Genomic DNA, 27,060 nt, shown 5'->3' with positions numbered 1-27,060 from the left:
TGCAATATTTCTGCCCGGTCTTCCGCGCGCTCATGGAACACCCATACAATAGTTTATCCAAAAGTTTACATATTTCCCGTAGCATTATTATTCTGACTAGGCTGAAATGGACATGCTTCATCACTGCGAGACAACATTTGTTACATTCAACTGTTTTGTTCTAGACTCCCCCCTCCTAGAGTGATGTCAGATGTAGGATTTGGTTGGGGGGTGATCTAAAGAGCACATATCCATGGAAAGGGGGCTTGAGCGCTCAAGAATCTTGTCTTTCTATTTTCCCCCTCAATTGAGCGACACAAAAGCTGAATTACTCATTCAAACCTCGCGGGACAAAGGGAAAGGAGCTGGATAGCACTCCTGCATTTGTAGTCAAACATTTAGAGACTTAAATCGAGTCGTCATGAAGGAGAAAGAGTTGGACAAAGCCCATAGAATTGCCATCAGCAAACATTTTCCTGTGTCATATTAGTGGGTCTCCATAGCTCCTTCTGGCCGGCGGACAATAGCACAAGTTTGCACACTCGAATACTGTCACCCTGCCAACGGCAACAAGCGCCCAAAACAGGACAATCCCCGGAGAAAGCAGGCTCCGCGGGGAAGGTTGCAATAGAGGAGGAAAAGGGACTTGTGAAATGCTAATTGAGCTCCATCCCCCTATTGACGAAAAAATAGTACCTTTCGTTCCATTGAACTAGCTCCTCTTGGCAGCAGTGTGGCATGAGATGTGAGGAAACCGTTTGTCTGGTAAGTAACCTACACCACACGCCTATATCCACCATACCGCTTCGCTGCCCTCAGCCCTGACCGCAAGACGTTGTTTAAGCGCACCTGTAAAGGACGATAATATTCATATTTATTGACTTTTCAGAGTCAAATGCACTGTGTATCTACTACATGTTATAGGCGTATCATGTTTTATAACTAATCATTTACTAACGTGTTATTTATCTCAGAATATGTAGCCTGAACTACATAATGTCTGAATTACATATATTTTAACTTGTCCAGCCCCTGGTATGAAGGGTTGAGCTGCTCATGCTGTCGGCACTTGGAGGCAACAGGACCCTATTTTCCATATCTCCTCTTCTTCGTTCACCTTTCTGTTAATCTCAAAGGCCAATTAACAATGGTGCACCCCTCCCCTGCCCTGTCGACCTACTCCTGTGCTTTTGAAGTGACTGAGAATGAGAGAGAAAGAGGAAGTATAGTGGCACCAATAAATCCTACTGTGTCCCTGTATCCATGCCAGTTTGAATAAAAAAGATGAAGGCAAGGTTTGTATTTTCAGATGGTATGTGATGTGTAATGGGACACAGGCAAGGGTAGATTGTAGAATAATAAAGTGCTGAACCCCATCAGACATAAGGTTTAGGGCTCCCGGGAGCGCAGCAGTCTAAGGCACTGCATCTCAGTTCTAGAGGTGTCACTACAGACCCTGGTTCCATCCCGGGCTGTATCACAACCAGCCGTGATCAGGAGTCCCATAGGGCGGCGCACAAATGGCCCAGCGTTGTCCGGGTCAGGGGAGGGCTTGGCCAGGGTAGGCCGTCGTTGTAAAATAAGAATTTGTTCTCTCAAGGATAGTACCCTTTTTTAAAACTTTCGCCTAAAATGACATACCCAAATCTAACTGCCTGTAGCTCAGGACATGAAGTAAGGATATGCATGTTCTTGATACCATTTGAAAATAAACACTTTGAAGTTTGTGGAAATGTGAAATTAATGTATATACCACATTAGATCTGGTAAAAGATAATACAAACAAAACATTTTTGTTGTTGTGGTTCCTTCATCTTTGAAATGCAAAAGAAAGGCCACACTTTCAGAGGTCTATGTGTAGTTTAGTTTGGCCACCAGATGGCAACAGTATGTGTGTAACGTTTCAGACTGATCCCGTGAAGAATTACCTTACTGCACAATATTTTGTATCAAGTCTGTCAGGAGTTTGCCAAAATGTGCCGAATTGGTCAATTGATTCATTTTCAAGTACATAACTATAGAGAACATACAAAAACGCTATGGCGATAAAAAAAAAAATTGTTTACACACTACCAGGAATGTCATACATGATGGATCATTAGCTTATACACTAACTTTCACACATCTAGATGGCTGGGCAGGGTGGGTGTGGAGCCAGATACAGCAGTGGGGGTCGAACTGTAGACCCCAGTTCCTACATTTGAACATAAAAATGGATCTATCAAGCAAAACTATGCAACATTTTATCTCTGGGATCCCCAGGATGACAAATCAGAGCAAGATTACTGAATGTAAGTACATTATTTACCTTCAGAGGTGAATGTATCAAACCAGTTGCCGTGGTAAAAGTGTTTTGTTGTTGTACACTCTCCACAAACAATAACATGGTATTTGTTCACTGTAAGTGCTACTGTTAATTTGACACTGCAGTTAGATAAACAATAGTTTAAGCTTTCTGCCCATATAAGATATATGATGTCCCGGAAAGTTGGCTGTTGTATACAACATCATTCTAGTCACTTTTGCACACTTTGAAAACAACCGTCCCGGTTTAGGGACACCCATTCCGTAGAGGTTAACCACTTCAATCTCCCTGGTTCTTGGTTGCCAATAGGCCACTGTGTTGACAGCACAAGTCTCCCCCTTGCCCTATGACCCCCATCCAGCTCTGCCCCCAGACCCAGCAGCTGTCTCTCTGGGACTCCCACCAGCACTCTCATTAGCATACGGCACATCCACGTCACACACTCCAGACTGAGGTACTTCCACACCCCAAAATTGCTAACATATTACGGTAACAGTTTACATTATGACACGTTATGACACAATTACTTTAGGACTGACATTGTATTCACTTGTTATTTATGTTCATGATATCAAATCCAAACACATATTGTATCATATTAATATGGTGTTTTTAGTATTCAAGGCTCTAACCACTTAACCCCATCATTTTCATGTGTTGATTCTCAAGTATTCATATTGGGAAATTGGGGCGGCAGGTAGCCTAGTGGTTAGAGCATAGGACCAGTAACCGAAAGGTTGCGAGATTGAATCCCCGAGCTGACAAGGTAAAAATCTGTCATTCTGCCCCTGAACAATGCAGTTAACCCACTGTTCGTAGGCCATCATTATACATGAGAATTTGTTCTTAACTGACTTGCCTAGTTAAATACAGGTAAATAAAAATCAAATTATCCTTACATTATCATCTCTTTGCCACTAGATGGCAATACACCTCTACACAGTCTAGAACACTGTAATGAGGACAAACAAGTCAAGGCTGTAAAAAAACTTTGTTTAAAACAATAACACATTGGGGAACCATAGTTACTTTAGAAAGTGTTATAATTACTTAAGTTTATGTTTCCTAAAAAATCCATTTTACAAGAAAGACCTGTCACAAGATGACCAGTCTTTAGTGGGTATAAGTAATTCATTCTATAGTCTACACTGTAGACTACACTCTATGGCACTGTTATAAGATAATGATAACCAATCTATCCTGATTAGCAAAAGACAGCAAGAGGGTCTTATCCTGAAGTCTATGTGATGTTTGTCTCTATGGAGCATGAGGATGTGAAGGATGGTGTTATGGCAGGTGTTCTATAGTTGCTGCAATCAAGTGGCGTCAGCTGGACAGGAAGTGGATGATGTACAGCTTCCTTCTTGTCAGTTAATCGATACAGGGGTAGGATAGACTGGAGGAGAGGATAGAGGAGCAAAACTACTAAACAGCTCCCTCAGGAGAACTCTAACCATCCAGAGAAGACAGGTTATGCCAGCACTTAAGACTTCAGCTTAAATGTAATCTTCTCTGGACATGCCTCTTAATAGTAGCAAAACACAGTTACATACTGTAGGCTACAGTTGAAGTCGGAAGTTTACATGCACCTTAGCGAAATACATTTAAACTCAGTTTTTCACAATTCCAGTAAAAAATCCCTGTCTTAGGTCTTAGATCCCTGTCTTAGCACTTTATTTTAAGAATGTGAAATGTCAGAATAATAGTAGAGAGAGTGATTTATTTACTTTCATCACATTCCCAGTGGGTCAGAAGTTTACATACACTCAATTAGTATTTGTCAACATTGCCTTTAAATTGTTTAACTTGGGTCAAACGTTTCAGGAAGCCTTCCACAAGCTTCCCACAATAAGTTGGGTGAATTTTGGCCCATTTCTCCTGACAGAGCTGGTGTAATTGAGTCAGGCCTGTAGGCCCCCTTGCTCGCACACACTTTTCAGTTCTGCCCACAAATTTTCTATAGGGTCGAGGTCAGGGCTTTGTGATGGCCACTCCAATATCTTGACTTTGTTGTCCTTAAGCCATTTTGCACAACTTTGGAAGTATATTGGGGTCATTGTCCATTTGGAAGACCCATTTGCGACCAAGCTTTAACTGATGTCTTGAGATGTTGCTTCAATATATACACATAATTTTCCTACCTCATGATGCCATCTATTTTATGAAGCGCGCCAGTCCCTCCTGCAGCAAAGCACCCCCACAACATGATGCTGCCACCCCCGTGCTTCACGGTTGGGATGATGGTGTTCTTCGGCTTGCAAGCATCCCCCTTTTTCCTCCAAACATAACGATGGTCATTATGGCCACACAGTTCTATTTTTGTTTCATCAGACCAGAGGACATTTCTCCAAAAAGTATGATCTTTGTCCCTATGTGCAGTTGCAAAACGTAGTCTGGATTTTTCTATGGCATTTTGGAGCAGTGGTTTCTTCCTTGCTGAGCGGCCTTTCAGGTTATGTCGATATAGGACTCGTTTTACTGTGAATATAGATACTTTTGTACCTGTTTCCTCCAACATCTTCACAAAGTCCTTTGCTGTTGTTCTTGGATTGATTTGCACTTTTCGCACCAAAGTACGTTCATCTCTAGGAGACAGAACGCGTCTCCTTCCTGATCGGTGTGACGGCTGCGTGGTCCCATGGTGTTTATACTTGAATAATATTGTTTGTACAGATGAACGTGGTGCTTTCATTCATTTGGAAATTGCTCCCAAGGAGGAACCAGACTAGTGGAGGTCTACAATTTATTTTCTGAGGTCTTGGCTGATTTCTTTTGATTTTCCCATGAAGCAAAGAGGCACTGAGTTTGAAGGTAGGCCTTGAAATACATCCACAGATACACCTACAATTGACTCATATTATATAATTTAGCCTATCAGAAGCTTCTAAAGCCATTACATAATTTTCTGGAATTTTCCAAGCTGATTAAAGGCACAGTCAACTTAGTGTATGTAAACTTCTGACCCACTGGAATTGTGATACAGTGAGTTATGAGTGAAATAATCTTGTCCGTAAACAAGTTTTTGAAAAATTACTTGTGTCATGCACAAAGTAGATGTCCTAACCAACTTGACAAAACTATAGTTTGTTAACAAGAAATGTGTGGAGTGGTTGAAAAACGAGTTTTAATGACTCCAACCTAAGTGTATGTAAACTTCCGACTTCAACTGTATATAAAGACAAACGTGTGAAAAACAAAAATGTTTTGTTCCCCAGAAGACAGAATGCATTGCATTGCTGCAGTATACTTGTTGACTGAATTTATCTTCATCAAAAATAACTTGGATAATTGGTGTGGATGCCAGTTAAATTTCATGAAGCCAACAGCATTCTTAAATGCCAGGTCTTGTGTCTAACTTATCGCTCATGACAGAAAGGGCTGCGAGCTCTGTTATTTATACTGCACTAGTCAGTAGAGCTTGAAATGCCAACCCTTCCCTCTGGCCACCTCCTTATAATGAGCAGATTGCTGGTCATATAGGCATATAACAACCGTGCCTTGACTTGATTGGATTGTTTTTAAATACCATGAAGGAAATATTAAACCTGAAATTGGATGTTAACATTTTAAATTAAATACTGCATCAAAAATAATTCCCCTTTGCCACTGCAACAGAAAAAGCAATAGAGTTTGATGTGCTGTGCAAATAGTCATACCGTCATGGTTCATAAATTAAAGTCAACATTCCTTTATTAGCATAAGTAGTCTTTTTCCCATAATGTTTAGTTGGCACAGGAATGGATGCTGGTGTGAGGATAATAGATTAGGCATCATCAAAGGCCCAATACAGCGGTTTAAAAAAAATACATCTATATCAAATCATTTCTGGGCCACAATTAAGTACCTTACTGTAATAGATTTCCATTGCAAAAAAATCTGAATCAAGCAAGACTTTTGCTAGGATTGTCTGGGAGTGTTCTGAGTGGGGAGAGGAAAACTGAAAACTAGTTGTTTTTGGCAGCGAGGGCTGAACTATTAACCAATTTACCGCATTGTAATGTCACTATGAGAAGCCAAAACTCGCACCTGTTCAAACCTGCTGATTAGAAGATCCTGTGTAGACTATATTTTCAACCAGCAACTGTCCAGAAATACAAATGAATCCCCAAAATGTGATTTTCCTGTGATTTATATATATTTCCACACTGAGGTTGGAATAATACTGTGTAATTGTGAAAATGATGATAATGCCCTTTTAGTGTAAGTTCTGTTTGAAAAGACTGTCTGTTTTTTTTAACCAGTTTTAGTGGGATGGAGTTTTGGCCTTCAATGGTATCATCAGCATGCTGCAAATTAGTTTAAACCTCTTAAGAATCCGCCCCCTTTTTTCAATTTTCATCTAAAATGACATTCCCAAATCTAACTGCCTGTAGCTCAGGACCTGAAGCAATGATGTCATATTCTTTATACCATTTGAAAGGAAACACTTTGAAGTTTGTGGAAATGCTAACTTAATATAGTAGAATATAACACATTAGATCTGGTAAAACATAATACAAAGGAAAAAACATGCGTTTTTTTGTATTTTTTTGTACCATCATCTTTGAGATGCAAGAGGAAGGCCATAATGTATTATTCCAGCCCATGTGCAATTTATATTTGCAAAGTTTTAGGCTGATCCAATGAACCATTGTATTTCTGTTCAACATTTTTTATCAAGATGGTCCAAATGTGCCTAATTGGTTTATTAATACATTTTCAAGTTCATAACTGTGCGCTCTTCTCAAACAATAGCATGGTATTATTTTACTGTAATAGCTACTGTAAATTGGAAATATCGGATATGTCTATGACCTGGGAAATGTTCTTGTTACTTAGAACCTCATGCTAATCATATTAGCCTACGTTAGCTCAACCGTCCCGCAGGGGACCCACAGAAGCTGTAGAGGTTTTAATAGACCATTGACAAAAAAGTTCCAAATATCTCTGCCAATAATGGCAAATTTTCAGTTTTCCCCTCCCCACTCAGACCACTCCCAGACAGTGATAGAAATTGCCCTTTGCTAAGAAGCTATTACATATTTTTTATTTTTTTAACCATTTTAATCAAAAACAATCACAGTAAGTAACAGCTGCAATTAACCTTTTAAAGAGTCTTGTGTTTTCCACTCCAAAGTGTTAAGAGCAGTTTTCTAGTTAAAGGAAGTAATTGACCTTTAGTGTGCAGAAACCCTCTCCACTCTGTGCTGATCATGGAGGAAGAGGATAATTATATGGAGAGAGCTGCTTAGGCTTCATGTTTTGAGAGCATCACATTGGCTTGTCAACTGAGGTCGTGAGAGAGACACCGTAAACATGGACTATGGATAACGGTGTCTGTTATTTACAGAGGACTGCAGGCACGTCGAAATTGTTATGTAACTTTCCTCTCCTACCGTTCCCTCTGTAGTGTCTGCAATTGGCCCCAATGTTAGTGCGTCCCATCCAAAGAGTAAGATATGGGGAATAAACATAATTTAGCCTACTATACTTTTTCAAACTTTGAAAAAATCACATTTTGCTTTCTAAGCTTGAGTCTTGATGGTTTCTAAGCTTGAGTCTTGATGGTTTCTAAGCTTGAGTCTTGATGTCCACAAACCGCAGTATATAGCCTGGACTACTGTAAAGGCAACATGTTTCTGTATTTTACACGAATTGTTTTGTATATACATATATGGGTTATACAATATTCTACAATATGCTATTATTGTGTGTATTATGTGCCCACATCTGAATCCTGACTTCCATCCAGTCTTCTGAGTGGTTTCCTCAGATGGCTTCATCCCTCCTACCCGCTCTCATCGTCTTCTAGCCGCTTAACGGGATAGCCCGGTGTGAACATTATTCTTACCATTCATAAATATTATTTTCTTGCATACTGGACATTTCGACCTACGTGTCTCGATAAACCTCTCTCGTCTGATCAACTTTTCCTACCATTCGTGGTATTCGAGAATAGGTCGGAGCCTACTCGCAGTCAAGTATGAGCTGAAAGGAAGGGCACTACGCGAGGACGTCAAGTGCGAGTTTCACTTGCACTGAATGCGCGATGGTACCGTGAGGCTCTCCGCCTAATCTATAGTCTTTAGGCAGAGGGATGCATCAGTTTAACCCTTTGCTCTGCTCTCCAGAGTTGCATATATTTGTAAATACAGTAAGATTGATTAAATAAGCTGAGGAAATGTGTTACGGGGCTGCAGCTTTTTTGGGGAGTTGTGTTGGACAATAATTCAAAGGATATTTTTTTCATAATTTGCTCAAACTTCGATGGCTTGAGTATTTGCATACATGCATGCTGACAGGCAAGAATGTAAGGTAGCCTATGTCCCGTTTACCGCTCTCACATCACACGGAGTAACGGAGCATCGGTTGGATTCACAGCGCTGGACATCGACCTATAGCGCATTTATTCGGATTGGGTTTGAGTGCCCAGATAAATAACTTTAGATATATGAATTATTGGGATTGCCTGGTCACCTGCTTTCCTTGCCTGTCATATGCCAACGACAACGGAAATTCAAGAGCAAAATTAATATGGCATAAACTATTTCTGGAGACGCCAGTCACAGATATCGCCGACGACTTGGATAGGGTGAATGAGAATTTCCCAAACGGTCCAATCCTATGCATACCGTGCTTGTTTACTCGCTACGCTGTCTAGTGTCTTCGAGAAGAGCTCAGGAGGAATGCTGGTCCAAGATCTAATACCATTTATTTTTAGTTTTTGGCCTCTTCTTTTCGGTCATTGCATTCTATCGTTGGTTTTACTCTCATGCCAGGTAGGTATTGTGTTCGTGCGCGACTATTGTAATTTTACGCATGGCGAGTTATTACACAAACGTAAGTGGAGCTCTATTTTAGGGTGATTTTGGTAATAGCAGCTTTTGATCCTGCTCTTGTCACATTTTTATGTTATATCAAATATATACTTTAAAAAAACACGATATGTTTATTGATGTGCCTCTTGCCTTTGCACTCTCACACTATTGCACCAGCTATGGAGAAGTTTTGAGTGGTAATCAGCTGTAGTTCCCAGTCAGTTGATGCAATATTTTCATGTGAAATATACTATTAAGTGATTTGTTACACACCCACCCACACAAGCACACACACAGGAAGGCAGGCAGAAAGTGGTAGGCTCCTGGAAAGTAGCACATAGAGAGCTATAGATTCCCATCTGGAATATGATGTTGAGGATGAGCATTCTAACCCCTGGCCCTTGTTGCTGCCTACAGAGAGCAGTGAGCCGGCTGTGCAGGCGCGGGATGTTGCCAAGGTTCATGTGTAATGTGATCTGCTCGAGTTTCCAAGTCCACCCACACACACTCCTCAGGGCAGCCTACTGCCCACTGGTGGTGGGTGGTTTCTCTGAGGGAGAGGGTTGCAGCCGTAGGCATGGTACCATCCAGTATGTCTATAGTAGAGGGATATGATCTTGGGTACTACTGAGTGGAAATCCAGAGGTTTCCAAACCACAAACCCGGATGGTTTAGTTGCTGATGCACTAGCACTAATGGTGCAGGACATTTCAGTAAGTAGGCTACAGTAGGCATACATCAACATTCTAAGCTCTCATCTCGCAATCATTTTTAATCATTAAAAAGGCAGACTTTTTCAGAAATATGTCTTTTGGGGGTGGATAATGAAAGTAAATATTATTGAATGCATAATGAATAGTGAAACTCTTTTTCTCTCTCTCTTTCTCTCTCTCTCTCTCTGTGTCCATAAGGGTGAACTCCAGAGGTCATGCTCACAGACTGTAGCTGAGAAAGTGAGCGAACACTGCCAGTTGGCATGCCAGTGTAGAAGCTACCCTCCCCTTCCTCCCCCGCCTCCGCCCCCACCTCCCCCACGGCTACTGTTGGCCACAGGTAAGGCTCAACTCACACCTGTCTCACACCACACCAACCAGCCTCTGCCGTTTCACTCTCCTGTCTCACTATCCTGTCTCACTGTCACCTGTTTCACTCACACCTGTCTCACACCACACCAACCAGCCTCTGCCGTTTCACTCTCCTGTCTCACTATCCTGTCTCACTGTCACCTGTTTCACTCACAACTGGCTCACTTCCAGTGCCTGTATCTTGAAGTGTCTTGCTACTCTGATTTTCTACCAGACCATCTGTAGTGGAATTAAGTGTTTGCATCTTCTCACATGAGGTTTCTGAGTAGTGGAAGAGTGTGGTGTGTGTGGACGGAGAAAGGCTTTTGCTGAGAAGACTACAAGTGCCTGATACTAGAGCCGGCAGGATGTTCACAGCAGAATAGAGGGATCATTTGTGCCTGGCTTTACCTTCGGGAGTACACAGTTGCCTATGAAATCTCTGCCTCCTGTCCTGCCAGGCTCAGTGGTTTGGTTTCCCTCGAGGACCCCCTTTTTAAAACACAGATGAGTTCATTAAATTAGGGTTTTGATACAGATAAGAAGGCTAATGAACTGTCCCGGCAGTCCCGTCTTCATTTTGTAAGTCAAGATGGGACCACTGACTGTGTGTGTGCGTGTGTGCGTTGCCACACAGTTTTGTGTATTTTTCCTGAGTTTCTTGCCTTACTGGTTTCCATGTCTCCTTCAACATATTTCAGTGCTTAACTAATGATCAGATATGTTTCTGATCTGATCAACTATATGAATCAATGTATGACATTGCGATGGTGGAAAGAGGATAGTTTGTCAATACAACTGGTGATATGATTTGTATGTTGTCATGAATACTGTAATGAGCAGTGCTATTAAATATGGGACAGGCATTGCTGATTGTGCACTCAGCCCAGGTTAACACTGAGACGGTTGAAAATCAGTCAGCTGAAACACTTCATACTGAGAGTGTGCAGGGGCACTTCATCGTTAAATGCTCAACAGACAGCTGTGGAAAGGGTTCAATCAATCAGATTAAATTATTTCCTCTGTCTGGTCAATTCAGACAGGCCTTCTTTCCTCCTAAATTACCAAGTGAGGCATCTATGAATAGAAGATAGGGCTGTCAGTGACCACTCTGACTCTAACTTACCTAACCTATCGGCCACCTGTTGATGTATAAGTCCACAATGTCGTCGATCATGAACGCAGGACTCTTCCATCGGGTCTTAACTGTAAACGTGGTCTACAGTTTATTGGCTGGGTATTGTGTCACCATATTATAATTCCCTGTTTATGAATCTAAAGCGTAATACAAATAGATGCACAATATGCGTGTATGTTTATGCATGTCTGTTGTTCTTTTTCTATGCTTCTAGATCTTTCTGTGACTACTGTCAAGGCCACTGCATGGAAGGTTCCCTGAATGATTCTATGAGATTCTCTGAATTCTCTGACTGTACATTTCAGCATGTCGTTTTGTTTTATGTGGTTTGAAAAGAAGAGAACCATTACATTGGCAAAGCAAAACCTCTTGGCTTGGCAAAAAAGTATTCATTTCTTGGAGTAAAATGTGAAAATAGCATTTTTAAATCATAGTCTATGGAAGGTTGGGAAGACAGTGTATTTATGTTGTTCATGTATTGGGAAGGAGGCAAAACATTGGTCATCTGGCCTCAGTGAGAACTTGGTGAATAAATAACAGAGGCAAACGTCAAAGTAAAGGATTGAACTGTAATCATTGCTGCTGTAGAAATCTGTTTGTTTTGGTGTGTGGCAGATGCATAACGGAGCTGATTGGACTGGTCCCAAAATAATACATGAATATGCATGTAGAAGTGGGACAATGAGAGAGATTGTATTGACAAAAAGTTTTAAATGAGGCAAATTGGCAGTGTTGAGTAAAAGTATGTGCTCTAAAAAATGGCTCAGAAGTCCCTTCAAAAGAGAGAGCTTTATCACACTGAAGTAGATCCGTACCCCTGACTGAATTGAATCCAAAATGCAGGATTAGAACTGAAGTTGGGCTCAAAGGAGATTTTACATTCAAATTGACTTATGACGTGGTGTGCTGGGGAGAAACGTGCCATGTCATTTGCTCTGGATAAATCTAAAGTGTTTAAATATTCCACAGCATTGCTACGGCTTGTGCGTTACCATGGAGTCAATTCCTCCCTCTCATTCACAACAAAACTATACTCTGAATGCATGGGATGTGTTTTTTGCATGATAAACCTGGATGATAAACCTACATTATTAAACCCAGCCATCATTACACTCTTGGCAGTGGGTTGGGGAGCTATATTCAGTTCATGTTTTAAGACTTAAGACCGGCTCAGACAGAGTGAGACATGCTTATTGCTGGGGACCCCTAAGATCTCCCTCCTGTCAAACTGAGCAGTATTGTCAGTGCCACAAAGCTTTTAACTATCTCTATGGTAGGCTATTCACCTTTAAAAAAAGAGGAGACTGAAAGGGAGAGAGAGCGAAAACAGCACGTGGCTAGAGAAAAAACATGTTGAGAGAGAGAACAGGGGAAGGTCTAGAGAGATGGTGAGGGCATGGAGTACACCATTCAGATACTGTTCGTTGCTAAGCTGCACTGAGTGTAATATAAGTTCCCTGGTGTGTGTCCTTGTACTTGTGACCATAACATGGTGCTCCTGTAGGTGGAATCAGTTTGGACATGGAGTGCTTGTGTAATAAAGGTTGACTGCATTTTAAATGATTCATGGAGCAGGGTTAGATATCTCTGAACATTTAACCTAAGAATTTGATGAACAGGTGAGCATTACCTTGCTATCCAGAGTTAGGAAGCAAATGAGGCCCAGAGCTTTATGGTGTAATAGTATAGTAATAGAAGGTTGAGAATCAATCAATTTTTAAGCAGATCACTGGCAAGTTGATTTACAACATGGGGTGTGGTGTTGCTGCATTAATGATGAGCTTTCATCATGCCGTCCTAAGACAGAATGGCTGTCTATGAAGCATTTATGATGTAATACATACTGTAGGACAAACACAGGATCTAGGCTAAAGCAGTTTGCATGATAACCTAATCTCGATTAGCGGCCAAGTGCTAGTGCTGTGTTAGAAGGCTAATGATGTTTGAAAATGAAACTGTATTTTTCTCTCTTTATCCATCCCCCTCTCCTCATCACTCCCAGTGGTTGAGTCCCCTCTGCCGCTGTTGAGGCCATGGTGGATGGAGATCCTAGTGCTTGGAACAGTGGGCTGTGCCTCAGCTGTTTTCCTCCTTTCAGCCATGATCATCTGCTACAAGGCCATAAAGAGGTATGTCAGTTACCTATGTCAACAAGATTGGCATGGAAAAGACTGTGTCTTGTCATTCGTATAGCCGGAATACATCAATCTAAACAAATAAACATATATATTCCTTTCCAATTCAATTATTCTGCATTTTATTAAGCTTTCAACACAACCTGAAACATTGCTCAGGTTACAACAATAATTAGTGACTGTGAAAAATATTTGATTCTGGGGGTTGTTGCTATGTCATTGCCATGTTGTTATTGCTCTAAAGAAGGACACGTGGCCTGTGTTATGGGTCAGACGGTGTTCAGAGGTCACAGTAATGGAACAGGTCACAGGGATCATCTGGAATGCTCTACCTACAGCAAGTCATTACACTGTCACTCGTTAATACTGGATATCATACATAATGTTACACAATGCAGCTTTCTCCATAAAGCAAGTTAGATGGAAATTATATCTATAATCTTACTGGGAATAATCCAATGATCTGAAAGACCTGCACTATAGTCAGCAGTTCCTGTCAGCAGTGTTCTAGACATTGAAATACTTCCCTGTTCTATTTCTTGGCGTGGGCTGATTTTGAATAGCATAATTGTACAGAGCTTTTTAGACTAGTAACTGAATCGATGTGAATGTAAAGCCAAGATGGGTTACTGGAGAAAGCCCATGACCCTGTCGCCGTAGTGACGATGTGAACTATTTCCCCCTGTTTGGATTGGCTCATCGGAGGAAAGCCCATGACCCTGTCGCCGTAGTGACGATGTGAACTATTTCCCCCTGTTTGGATTGGCTCATCGGAGGAAAGCCCATGACCCTGTCGCCGTAGTGACGATGTGAACTATTTCCCTCTGTTTGGATTGGCTCATCGGAGGAAAGCCCATGACCCTGTCGCCGTAGTGACGATGTGAACTATTTCCCTCTGTTTGGATTGGCTCATCGGAGGAAAGCCCATGACCCTGTCGCCGTAGTGATGATGTGAACTATTTCCCTCTGTTTGGATTGGCTCATCGGAGGAAAGGCCATGTGGACAGTGGTGTAAAGTACTTCAGTAAAAATACTTTAAAGTACTACTTAAGTAATTTTTTGGGGGAATCTGTACTTTACTATTTATATTTTTGCCTACATTTACTTCACTATGATTCTAAAGAAAATAATATACTTTTCACTCCATACATTTTCCCTGACACTCAAAAGTCCTTGTTAAATTTTGACAGGAAAATGGTCCAATTCACACACTTATCAAGTGAACATCCCCACTGCCTCTGATGTGGCGGACTCACTAAACACACATTCTTCGTTTGTAAATTATGTCTGAGTGTTAGTGTGTGCCCCTGCCTATCCGTCTGGTTTGCTTAATTTAAGACATTTGAAATGGTTTATACTTTTACTTTTGATACTTAAGTACATTTGAGCAATTCCATTTACTTTTGATACTTAAGTATATTTAAAACCAAATACTTTTAGACTTTTACTCAAGTAGTATTTTACTGGGTGACTTTCACTTTTACTTGAGTCATTTTCTATTAAGGTATCATTACTTTTACTCAAGTATGACAATTGAGTACTTTTTCCACCACTGCATGTGGGGTTTTAGCCTGCAGCACAACCAAGACCTAATTCCTTGTCTGACATTCAGGCAGTGTCACACAGGCACTCAGACACACATGTTCAGACACTTAAACACCCACATACTGTGCACACAGACACACATGATAAACACACACACACACACACACACACACACACACACACACACACACACACACACACACACACACACACACACACACACACACACACACACACACACACACACACACACACACACACACACACACATACACTAACAGGCACAGTGTGACTAAAGAAGATATACAGTCACAGCTGGAGACACGTTTTTGAACATTATTTGAATACATCACATTGTTATTCATAAAACTGTGTAAAGACTGGATGTTACATATGTCTTTCCTCAGTAGGATTATATTTATCATTTTCTCAAACAACAAACAGGCTAAGTCAGGCAGTGTAAGTAATGGGAGGTTGGCTCTGGAATTCATTATGGCAATTCACCAGCCCCCTCTGTAGCCAAGGGGCAACTTTTTTAATGCAGCTATGGCAGGAAAGTGTTGTTGCAATACATCGCTGTAGCCCCAAACCAAAGTCATTATTTATGAATTAATTTGCACAGTCATTCAGTCGCAGGCTACATCTTTTATACATGCAAGCGGGTCGTGTCCTGAAGTTCTTATGGAGGTGGGCTCTGTGACTGCAGACTTTGTGCCTCGCCAAGCCTCCATCCCCGGTGACTGAGTGAGGAGGGAGAAATGCTAAGGTCCAGTCTGACTGCCCACATTAGCCCTGAACCAATAACAAATCAGTCTGAGGAAACAGAGGTAATGAAAAAATCAAAAATATTGATTTGAAAATTGTCATGGATCCTCTCTGACCGAGAGGGAGAGAAAGAATGTAGAGAGAAAAAGAGTCAGAGAAACAGAGACAGATGAATGTTGTCTACCAAAGCTGGGAAACAGCAGTAATTGGGTGTCTTAGTCAATAACAACGTGAGAGAGGTTTTGTCAGTGACAAAAACAGAAACAGTTATATATAGCCCGGCCAGCCCCTCAGTGCTCAAGGCTTTCCCAATGAAAATCAGCTGGATTGTGGCCAAGGCCCCAGCAGCACAGACACTAGAGGAGTTATCTCTGCAAGCCCCGACTGTCCCTTAGCTGGGTTGCACACATTTGGCCTTTTGTTTTGTTGTCTCATAATCTTATTCCACCAGTCATTTGTCAGAGGAAAAGAGGTTGGACGAAACCCATTTCATCCAATTCCATTCAATTCAGTTCATAGCATCAAGGGAGTTGATGTTTGTGAGCATGGAGAGCAGGATTCAGACGTGCTGTGTGACAGTGCTGTGCTATCCAAACAGCAGACATGATGCTGCAGTCCATGCTGTCAGCAATGCGGGGAATCTAAACACCACAACAAAACAAGACAACACACTGTGCCTGTTTTTCTCAATTACTCGCTCCTCTGGGATTTCTGTCCAGCAAGGAGGACAAATCAGGACAGTTTATGTTCAGGGTAAATCCAGCATAACCATTCAGTTAAAGATTTCACGAGGAAGCAAAATATACTGTATCTTTAATGAATTTATTACAAAGCATATATAATATTCTGGTTTTATGATATTTCATTACTACACTCCCGAAACAGTGAAAAGTGAAAACCCTTTATGAGGGGTCTTTAAACAGTAGCATGTTCCTCTAATGTCCAGATGGTATGAGAATAACTGTAAACAGCTCAACACATGTCCCAACCTCAACATTATCCCTTCCCAAAACTTCAAACGGACGTGTGCTGCGATTGCACAGCTTTGATATGAAATATTAATCTGACCTGTGAAGTGTTGTGTAGCCACCTGCCACGTGTCAACAGCATGACATATATTATTGAAGGGCTGGGTAGAGGTCGCTGTGAGGCCCGAACACCCTGCCCTCTATGGTGGCCTGCTAGAAAAACATTGATGATCATTGACTTGAGACTAGGTCAGTGCCAGTGGAGAAAGTTATGGGGCTTTAAGCACCTTTCCAGTGGTCCATGGAGACTTCAGTGGGAAAGTCTGGTGTATCCCAACTCCCCTACCAATCTCCAATCATAAAAGTATGCACACACACACACACACACACACACACACACACACACACACACACACACACACACACACACACACACACACACACACACACACACACACACACACACACACACACACACACACACACACACACACACACACACACACACACACACACACACACACACACACACACACACACACACCAGCCAATACTGTCCCAGTAGGATGTGTTGGTACCCTTGGGCCCTTGAAAAAGAAAAGGAGAGCTGCACATTCTAGGAGCTTAATAGCCAATGTTTTTCGACAGGCTGTCTTCATCAGGGTATAATGACAAACACTGCAGGTTTAAATAGTTTGAAAGGACACACACAGGTGTCTGTAATCATGGCCAGCTGTGACTTGATTTCATTGGTTAATTTAGAGGTATAGATAGAACATATAAAAAAGCATGAATGAATAACTTACGATCATAGATACAATTTGACTACATAGTCCTACAAACATGATTTACAATGGCTAGCAAAAACACAATAATCACAAGAATGGCTTCAGATCAATCAATCAAATGTATTTATAAAGTCCTTTTTACATCAGCCGATGTCACAACGTGCTGTACAGAAACCCAGCCTAAAACCCCAAACAGCAAGCAATGCAGATGTAGAAGCACAGTGCCTAGGAAAAACTCCCTAGAACGGCCAGAACCTAGGAAGAAACCTAGAGAGGAACCAGGCTCTGAGGGGTGGCCAGTCCTCTTCTGGCTGTGCCGGGTGGAGATTATAACAGAACATGGCCAAGATATTCAAATGTTCATAGATGACCAGAAAAGTCAGATAATAATAATCACAGAGGTTGTAGAGGGTTCAACAGGTCAGCACCTCAGGAGATCAAATTCTACTTTGAGCCAGAATGGAGTAATGGTCTCTAAATTAAAGATCCAGGTGGCCTTTCAATTTAATTTTAACAATATATTGTCAAGGTCACCCCCTGTCCTATGGAGGGTGACGTTTTCGATTCCAATATAGCAAAGGGATGAAATAGAGTGGTTTGCTTCCAAAAAGTGGGCCGCAACTGGGTACGTCCAGTTTTTGCACATAATGGTGCTACGATGCTCAGAGATTCTTACTTTTAATTTGCGCTTTGTTTTGCCAACATAATTTTTTCCACAAGTACAAATTATAAGATAAATAACTGCCTTAGTGGAGCACGTGATAACACCTTTGATTGGGATCTCTTTCCCTGTTTGGGAGTGTTTGAAGGATCTAGATTTGTACAGTGGCAAGAAAAAGTATGTGAACCCTTTGGAAATACCTGGATTTCTGCATAAATTGGTCATACAATTTTATCTTTATCATCTAGGTCACGACAATAGACAAACACAGTCTGCTTAATTTCTTGATGACGGGGCAGTATTTTCACGTCCGGATGAAATGCATGCCCAAAGTCAACTGCCTGCTACTCATCCCCAGAAGATAAGATATGCATATTATTAGTATATTTGGATATAAAACACCCTGAAGTTTCTAAAACTGTTTGAATCATGTCTGTGAGTAAAGCAGAACATATGTAGCAGGCGAAACCCTGACGAAAAACCATTTGGATTGTTGTTTTTTTGAGGTCACTCTCTTTTTAATAGGATTTCATTGGGAATCCAGATTTTAAGGGACCTTCTTGCAGTTCCTACCGCTTCCACTGGATGTCACCAGTCTTTAAAAAATGGTTGAGGTTTTTCCTTTGTGTAATGAAGAAGTAGCCCTGTTCAAAACGAGGGTCACTTCAAGTGTACTGTTTGTTAGAGGCGCATGACCAGAAAGGTATCGTCAGTTTGTTTTCTTCCTGCATTGAACACAGATCATCCCGTCTTCAATTTGATCGGTTATTTACTTTAAAAAATACCTAAAGTTGAATTACAAAAGTAGTTTGAAATGTTTTGGCAAAGTTTACAGGTAACTTTTGAGATATTTTGTAGTCACGTTGCGCAAGTTGGAACCGGTGTTTTTCTGGATCAAACGCGCCAAATAAATGGACATTTTGGATATATATCGACAGAATTAATCGAACAAAAGGACCATTTGTGATGTTTATGGGACATATTGGAGTGCCAACAGAAGAAGCTCGTCAAAGGTAAGGCATGATTTATATTTTTATTTCTGCGTTTTGAGTTGCGCCTGCAGGGTTGAAATATGCTTCTCTCTCTTTGTTTACGGTGGTGCTATCCTCAGATAATAGCATCGTTTGCTTTCGCCGAAAAGCCTTTTTGAAATCTGACATGTTGGCTGGATTCACAACACGTGTAGCTTTAATTTGGTATCTTACATGTGTGAATTCATGAAACTTTGATTTTTATAGTAATTTATTTGAATTTGGCGCTCTGCATGTTCTCTCGCTAGCGTCCCACATATCCCAGAGAGGTTAAACTAATAACACACAAACAATTATACGTTTTCATGTCTTTAATGAACACACCGTGTAAACATTCCCCTTACATTCCCCTTGCAGGGTGGAAGAAGTATGTGAACGCTTGGATTTAATAACTGGTTGACCCTCCTTTGGCAGCAATAACCTTTTCTCCATTTATAGACAATTTGTCTAACCGTGGACTGATAAACATCAAGGCTTTTAGAGATACTTTTGTAACCCTTTCCAGCTTTATGCAAGTTAACAATTCTTAATCTTAGGTCTTGTGAGATCTCTTTTATTTGAGGCATGGTTCACATCAGGCAATACGTCTTGTGAATAGCAAACTAAAACTCTTTTTTATAGGGCAAGGCAGCTCTAACCAACATCTCCAATCTCATCTCATTGATTGGACTCCAGGTTAGCAGACTCTTGACTCCAATGAGCTTTTGGAGAAGTCCTTAGCCTAGGGGTTCACATACTTTTTCGAACTGTTAGGAGAATTTTGTTATCAATGTTGAAAAACTTCAATTAATTTAGTCAGTCTGCAACCCAGTGTTTGTAAGATTCTGGTTGAATGAAGCAGACAAGAGTCCCAGTTTACAAAAATACAAGTGTTTATTCACGAGAACGTTCTGAAGTCCATTATACAAAGACATCCATTTTATAGCTGCGCACATACTTCCACACAAACAGTAGGTATCCTACGCACATAATTTAAATTATTTTATCGCCAACCTGTGAATGTTTAAATTATGTATTTAATATAGACAAGAAAAATACCATAATTTGTGTTTCATTAGTTTAAGCACACTATGTTTGTCTATTGTTGTGACTTACATGAAGATCAGATCAAATTTGATGACCAATTTATGCAGAAATCCAGGTAATTCCAAAGGGTTCACATACTTTTTCTTTCTGCAATGGCACTGAGCATTGAGCTCAGCCAGACATTGTGTGGGGTTATTTTGGGATGGTAAATCAATGTTTACCAATTGATCTCAGAGATTTCTGCCCCGTGAGAATACAAACAAGGTAGGGTCTGAAAGCACATTACCTATTTTTTATTTTTTTATTTGACCTTTATTTAACTAGGCAAGTCAGTTAAGAACAAATTATTATTTACTGTACAATGACTGCCTACCCCAGCCAAACCTGGATGATGCTGGGCCAATTGTGCGCCGCCCTATGAGACTCCCAACCACGGCCGGCTGTGATACAGCCTGGATTTGAACCAGGGACTGTAGTGACACCTTTTGCACTGAGATGCAGTGCCTTAGACCCCTGCTCCACGCGGGAGCCCTAAACCTATTCTGTCATCAGATCTTAAAATGTGCCAATGTTTGTGAACGATTCCCTTAATTCATTCAGAGCACTTTGAATAGCGAGTAGTAAGAACGCAAGAATGTTTCTTTTTACGAGATTTATTTTGGATTTCCTCATCGGCAGTATTTATCTGACCATTTTTGTATCCCCTTTCCTTGAATTTTCTTTGCATCTCAGCCATGTTTCTGTCAATATGATGTTTTTTTGCTAAATCTTTTGATTGGACAGAATTGGTTGTAGGGCAAACTGTTTTTCAAGGGAAGCGGGTAACAGCTATCAGCCCTCAACAAACTGTTATTCTCACACAAAATCAGAAGATCAAGGAAACTGATTTGGCATGTGTCAGATTGCATAGGAAATTTCAGGTGCTCAGAACAAGAGTTCAGAAAACATGGAACGCCTGGAGCTGTTTTGCATCACCCCTCCATCAAACAAAAATGATCATCAATGTACCATTTCCAAATAATAACATTTTTGAGAATTGCCTGTCTCTCCATGTAACCCACATATAAACTAGCATAGTTAGGAGCCATAGGGGATCCCATAGCAGTACCCTTCCTCTGGATAAAGACATTGTTTTGAAACATGAAATAGTTACGTGTGAATACTATTTCATCCAATGTCATAATGCATGCACTGGAGGGTAGTTCATTTGGGTCACGTTGCAAAATAAAATGTTCCTGGTACCCTTGGGCCTGGCAGTTTCCTCTCCTGGCAGGTTGTCCCAGGTCTCAGAAGGAGAACACAGCATCTGTTTATCATCCAGGCTGCCACTGTCTGTGGGTAGCCATCACCACCAAGGTTTTTGGGAAAGCAAACACACACACGCGCGCACGCACACGCACACGCACATGCACACACACCAGCACTAGCCAATCATTTCCCAACAGGATGTGTTGGTACCCTTGGGTCCGGCAGTTTCCTCTCCCAGGCTGTCCTAGGTCCCAGAAGGAGAACACAGCATCTGTTTATCAGCAGGGCTGCCGCTGTCTGTGGGTAGACATCAATACCACCACCACCACTGTCTGGCCCACTACAGGACACACTCCTACAGATTACATTTACGGATAGCACAACACAGGAAGTGCATTGAATCCCTGATGGGTAAACTTGCCTGAGACCTAGGAAGCCAACTGTCACCCCCAGACAGGAAGCTAGTCAGGAAGCTACTGAGTACTCACTAGTGACCATTCTGTTATACTAATGAGTGGACTCTAAGTTCAGTGTCTCCAAGTTAGTACTACAGTAACATCCATGGAGATGTAAATACTCTCTTTATGCAAGAAGATATCGCATTAGTAATTGTAAAAATAGCATTTGTGGATGATGCCTAAGAGTGAACAATATATTTTATTGAATATTTAAATGTCATCCCAGTAAGATCCCATGGCAGGGCAAAGTCTTGGTCTGGATTAGACTGAACGACTGTCCGTCAGGTCAGACTGGCCAGCAGTGGCTTTAAGAGGAGAGGGAAGGAGACACTGAGCTAAGATGTAGCTTAAGGGCCCCCTGTGCCACTGAAGGCAGTGTACAGTATTGAGTGGGACAATGACTGTACTAAATGTATTCCCGATCTGTCTCTGGGTTACATAAGCCTGTGCAGAGGAGAGCAGCTGAAGGGGTCGGCATAGAAGACACAGTACACTGGACAAATATAATAACCACAAAGGCACTGAGGGATGCATGAAAATGGCTTGCATTGAAGGATACTGCTTTTCACAGACCAATAATAGCGGAGGATTATGTGCTTCGGCTTGTATTGCATCAGAATGTGGCTCACAGAAAGAGTAGCATTACAGCATAACCAACATAACCAAGAGCGGGGATCTCACTCACATAGAGTATTACAGTATTAGTATTTATTTGATGTTCTATGTATACATAAGCTCTTCTCTGAGGTAAAATAAAATGTTATCGAATATCAATGGAGTGTGTCTAATTGCCACATCCAGCATCTCTTCTGTTTGATTTATCTTCTCCTTTCGTGGCTCTGAGAGCGACGTGACTTTTTATTGTTCAGCTTATTAGAGAGCATGACTGACCAGTGCATCCAGCCACAACAGCCTATGAAATCCAATCTCTCCGTAGGTAAACAACCACAGGCTTAAGGAGTAGAATGATTTATGTATTTTCTTAAGTTAAATAAAGCACCTCTACTGTCATTACATTTTTATTTATTTTTTATTGAACCTTAATTTAACTAGGCAAGTCAGTTCGCACTGAGCTAAAGAGTAGAGCTGCCGCGTTCAAGGTGCGGGACTCTAACCCGGAAGCTTATAAGAAATCCTGCTATGCCCTGTGACAAACCATCAAACAGGCAAAGCGTCAATACAGGGCTAAGATTGAATCATACTACACCGGCTCCGACGGTCGTCTTATGTGGCAGGGCTTGCAAACTATTACAGACTACAAAGGGAAGCACAGCCGAGAGATGCCCAGTAACACGAGCCTACCAGACGAGCTAAACTAAATAACTTCTATGCTCGCTTCGAGGCAAGCAAACACTGAGGCATGCATGAGAGCATCAGCTGATCTGGACGACTGTGTAATCATGCTCTCCGTAGCCGACGTGAGTAAGACCTTTAAACAGGTCAACATTCACAAGGCTGCGGGGCCAAACGCAGCCTTCTAAAAAGATTAGGCATGGGTCCTGAGATCCTCAAAAGGTTCTACAGCTGCAACATCGAGAGCATGGTTAAATCACTGCTTGGTGTGGCAATTGCTCGGCCTCTGACCGCAAGGCCCTACAGAGGGTAGTGTGTACGGCTCAGTATGTAACTGGGGCTTAGCTGCATGCCATCCAGGACCTCTACACCAGGCGGTGTCAGAGGAAGGCCCTAAAAATGGTCAAAGACCCCAGCCACCCCAGTTATAAACTGTTCTCTCTACTACCGCATGGCAAGCTGTACCAGAGTGCCAGGTCTAGGGAAAAAAGGCTTCTCAACAGTTTTTACCCCCAAGTCATAAGACTCCTGAACAGGTAATCAAATGGCTACCCGGACTATCTGCATTGTGTGCCCCCCCAACCCCTCTTTTACACTACTGCTACTCTCTGTTCATCATATATGCATAGTCACTTTAACCATATCTACATGTACATACTACCTCAATTAGCCTTTCTTACCGGTGTCTGTATATAGCCTCACTACTGTTATAGCCTCGCTACTGTATATAGCCTCGCTACTGTATATAGCCTCGCTACTGTATATAGCCTCACTACTGTTATAGCCTCGCTACTGTATATAGCCTCGCTACTGTATATAGCCTCACTACTGTTATAGCCTCACTACTGTATATAGCCTCGCTGCTGTTATTTTTCACTGTCTTTTTACCGTTGTTTTTATTTCTTTACTTACCTATTGTTCACCTAATACCTATTTTTGCACTATTGGTTAGAGCCTGTAAGTAGGCATTTCACTGTAAGGTCTACATCTGTTGTATTCGGCGCATGTGACAAATAAACTTTGATTGATTTGATTTAAGCACAAATTCTTATTTACAATGACGGCCTACCAAAAGGCAAAAGGCCTCCTGCAGGGACAGTGGCTGGGATTAAAAATAAAAGATGAAATATAGGACAAAACACACATCACGACAAGAGAGACAACACTACATAAAGAGAGACCTAAGACAACAACATAGCATGGCAGAAACACATGACAACACAGAGTGGTAGCAACACAACATGGCAACAATATGGTAACAAAACAACATGGTAGAAGCACAAAACGTGGTACAAACATTATTGGGCACAGACAAAAGCACAAAGGGCAAGAAGGTACAGACAACAATACATCACGCAAAGCAGCCACAACTGTCGGTATGAGTATCTATGATTGAGTCTTTGAATGAAGAGATGGAGATGAAACTGTCCAGTTTCAGTCAATATAAGTTGTGTTTGTTTCCAGGAAACCACAACGGAAAGAGGAGAACGGGATGAGTCGTGGAGAGTATGCCATGAGTGCACGCAACAAGAAAGCCATGGGCCCCAACAACACTGTGGTGTAGACTGTTCACTGACAGGAAGAGGAATTTGCATAACCATAACCCCCCACCACCACCACCATCCATCCTACCCAAAATGCAACAAATCCCTCTTACCTAGAACGCCACAGGGGTTGACCTGTTTAAAACACATTAACGCCTTTCCTTCTCTCTTAGCAGGTTACCTGGATGAAATGAAACTTCCAGATAAAGAAAAGTAGTGAAAAGAACATAAAAACAAAACATTAAAGTGGATTCAGAGAACTAGTAATAAAGTGAATTGAGGACTTCACCAGACTGAACATCATGTTGTGTGAGTGTCATTGACAGGAGGATGGTTGACTGCTAGGCTACCAATCTATACAGCTCCGCAATTCTTACAGGCAACTATAATGTAGGAACAGACGTTGAAGGACGGCAATGGGATAGGAGGTTGCGAGGACCAAATCATGAAGAAATTGTGCATGCAGGTTTTACTCTTTGGGCTGTCTCTCATCTATGCTCCTCTGACCCTTTTTCATATTTAAAGCAGAATTTGTACAACACTGTCACAGTTGCAGGTGTGGTTTGGGATGTATAGTGATTATCTGACTATGCAATTAAAAAAATATATACAGGTCATACCAAGAGTGAAGTAAAAGAAGGGGATCAAGTCAGTTCCTATGTTCCATACCAACAACACAGCTGAGAACTGGATTTTAGTTGTTTGTTCATTTATGTATTTATTGTCTGCGTATGAATTCCATTTTAATGATTTGAAATGTGTTATTTTTTATGAATTATTGAATAATCATACCATTAATTTGTAATGCTTTGATGCTTTAAGCACACCACAGGAGGTTGGTGGCACCTTAATTGGGGAGGACGGGCTCATGGTAACGGCTGGAGCGGAATAAGTGGATTGGAATCAAATACATCAAACACATGATTTCCATTTTTTTTTTATGCCATTCCATCTTCTCTGTTCCAGCCATTATTATGAGTCAGCCTCCACTGAAGCCCACTGTTCATTTGCTACTGACACAGTAAACACTTCAGCTTGCTCTGCAATGAGTTTTGGGTATCAATTGTTCATCTCTTGCTGTTTGCCATGCCTTTTTCTCTTCCCCTGTGACTTCAGCGAATATGATGGGGATTTCTGTGTTTTGAGTTTGTGAATGTGTGCTGTCGGACCATGCTTTTAGCAGCTTGTTCTGTACTACCCTCGAGTCTTATCACAGGTGAATGCCCCCGACAATACTAATGTCATATGACATTTTGTTTCGTCACATCTCAATGGTTAGACAGCCAGGGGAGGCAGTGGTGGACAGTGAGAAGCCCTTTGCCATGTTCTGATGTGATTTTGAGGTCTTTAATTGTTCCACCTTTCAGCAAGGGGAGAACCCATCACTATAGAAACAGTGCACATGAGCCCAGGGCTCAAGTGCTGTGTGGTGGAGGACAGGATTCTAAACAGAGGCTAATCCGGATATTAAGTTGCAGAGAGGATGGCCTCAAAAGGGACATGTGACTCACACTCACAGGCATCCTCAACATCCTTCTGCTATAAACAGTACACAGTTGATTTAAAGCATCAATCAATTATTAAGCTACTTTTTGGCATAGGTGCAGTTCATCTGTATATAATGTGTGTTTGAGTGTGAGAGAGAGCACAATAGATGGATGTCTGGCAGTATCTCTGAAATTTTCCATTACTGTTGAATTTTGTAAACACAGACCTTGCATTGTGATTTGCATACAGGGGTGGACTGGGACCAAAAATTGGCCCTGTCATTTCTAACACACCAGCCCATTTCTTTCCTCGAGGCCCCCACATTTGCTCATTGTCTTCCCTGAGGACCCCATTATTAGCCCCAAAAAAAACAAATTTTGTGCAAGAATCACGTGGCAAAAAATGGAGCAGCCCATCTGGCATTTCAGGCAAATGTCAGTCCACCCCTGAATGCATAGGTATTACCATATACCCTATAATGTACCCAGATACTGAAGATGCGTCACTAATACTGTACATTGAGGGAAATGATCATGGATGCATGAATGTAAATATTGATATTTAAAAATATCTGCCTTCTGGACTGTAATTACATGTACAGTGTAACAGAAAATATGTTTATACATAGTAGAAATAAAACAATGTGCTACCAATTAGAATTGAATCAATGGTGTCATGTTTATGGAGCAAACCATTCATGTATATTTGGCAACGAAAAGTTATTGCACAATTTATTCATACTATACCAAAGGAGACATAAATTCAATAATGTACATTCAGTTGATTAAGTTGCTGACTTTTTCAGTTGTAAATAAGTCTATAGAAAG

General features: G+C 41.3%; 1 protein-coding gene across 1 annotated transcript; it reads left to right on the top strand.

Moving 5' to 3' along the window:
- The first annotated feature begins 8,088 nt into the window (after window positions 1–8,088).
- LOC116374693 (proline-rich membrane anchor 1-like) lies at window positions 8,089–26,884 on the top strand. The gene is made up of 4 exons (XM_031828942.1): window positions 8,089–9,042; window positions 9,993–10,134; window positions 13,286–13,412; window positions 24,666–26,884. Exons 1-4 carry the CDS (start codon window positions 8,860–8,862, stop codon window positions 24,763–24,765), a joined length of 552 nt encoding a protein of 183 aa, XP_031684802.1. The 5' UTR covers window positions 8,089–8,859; the 3' UTR covers window positions 24,766–26,884.
- Window positions 26,885–27,060: the final 176 nt, after the last annotated feature.

Source organism: Oncorhynchus kisutch, linkage group LG7 (genome assembly GCF_002021735.2).
Source record: "Oncorhynchus kisutch isolate 150728-3 linkage group LG7, Okis_V2, whole genome shotgun sequence".
In the NCBI taxonomy this organism is placed as follows: Eukaryota; Metazoa; Chordata; class Actinopteri; order Salmoniformes; family Salmonidae; genus Oncorhynchus; species Oncorhynchus kisutch.
Note: the sequence above shows the minus strand (reverse complement) of the source record. Positions and strands in the feature narration are given on the sequence as shown.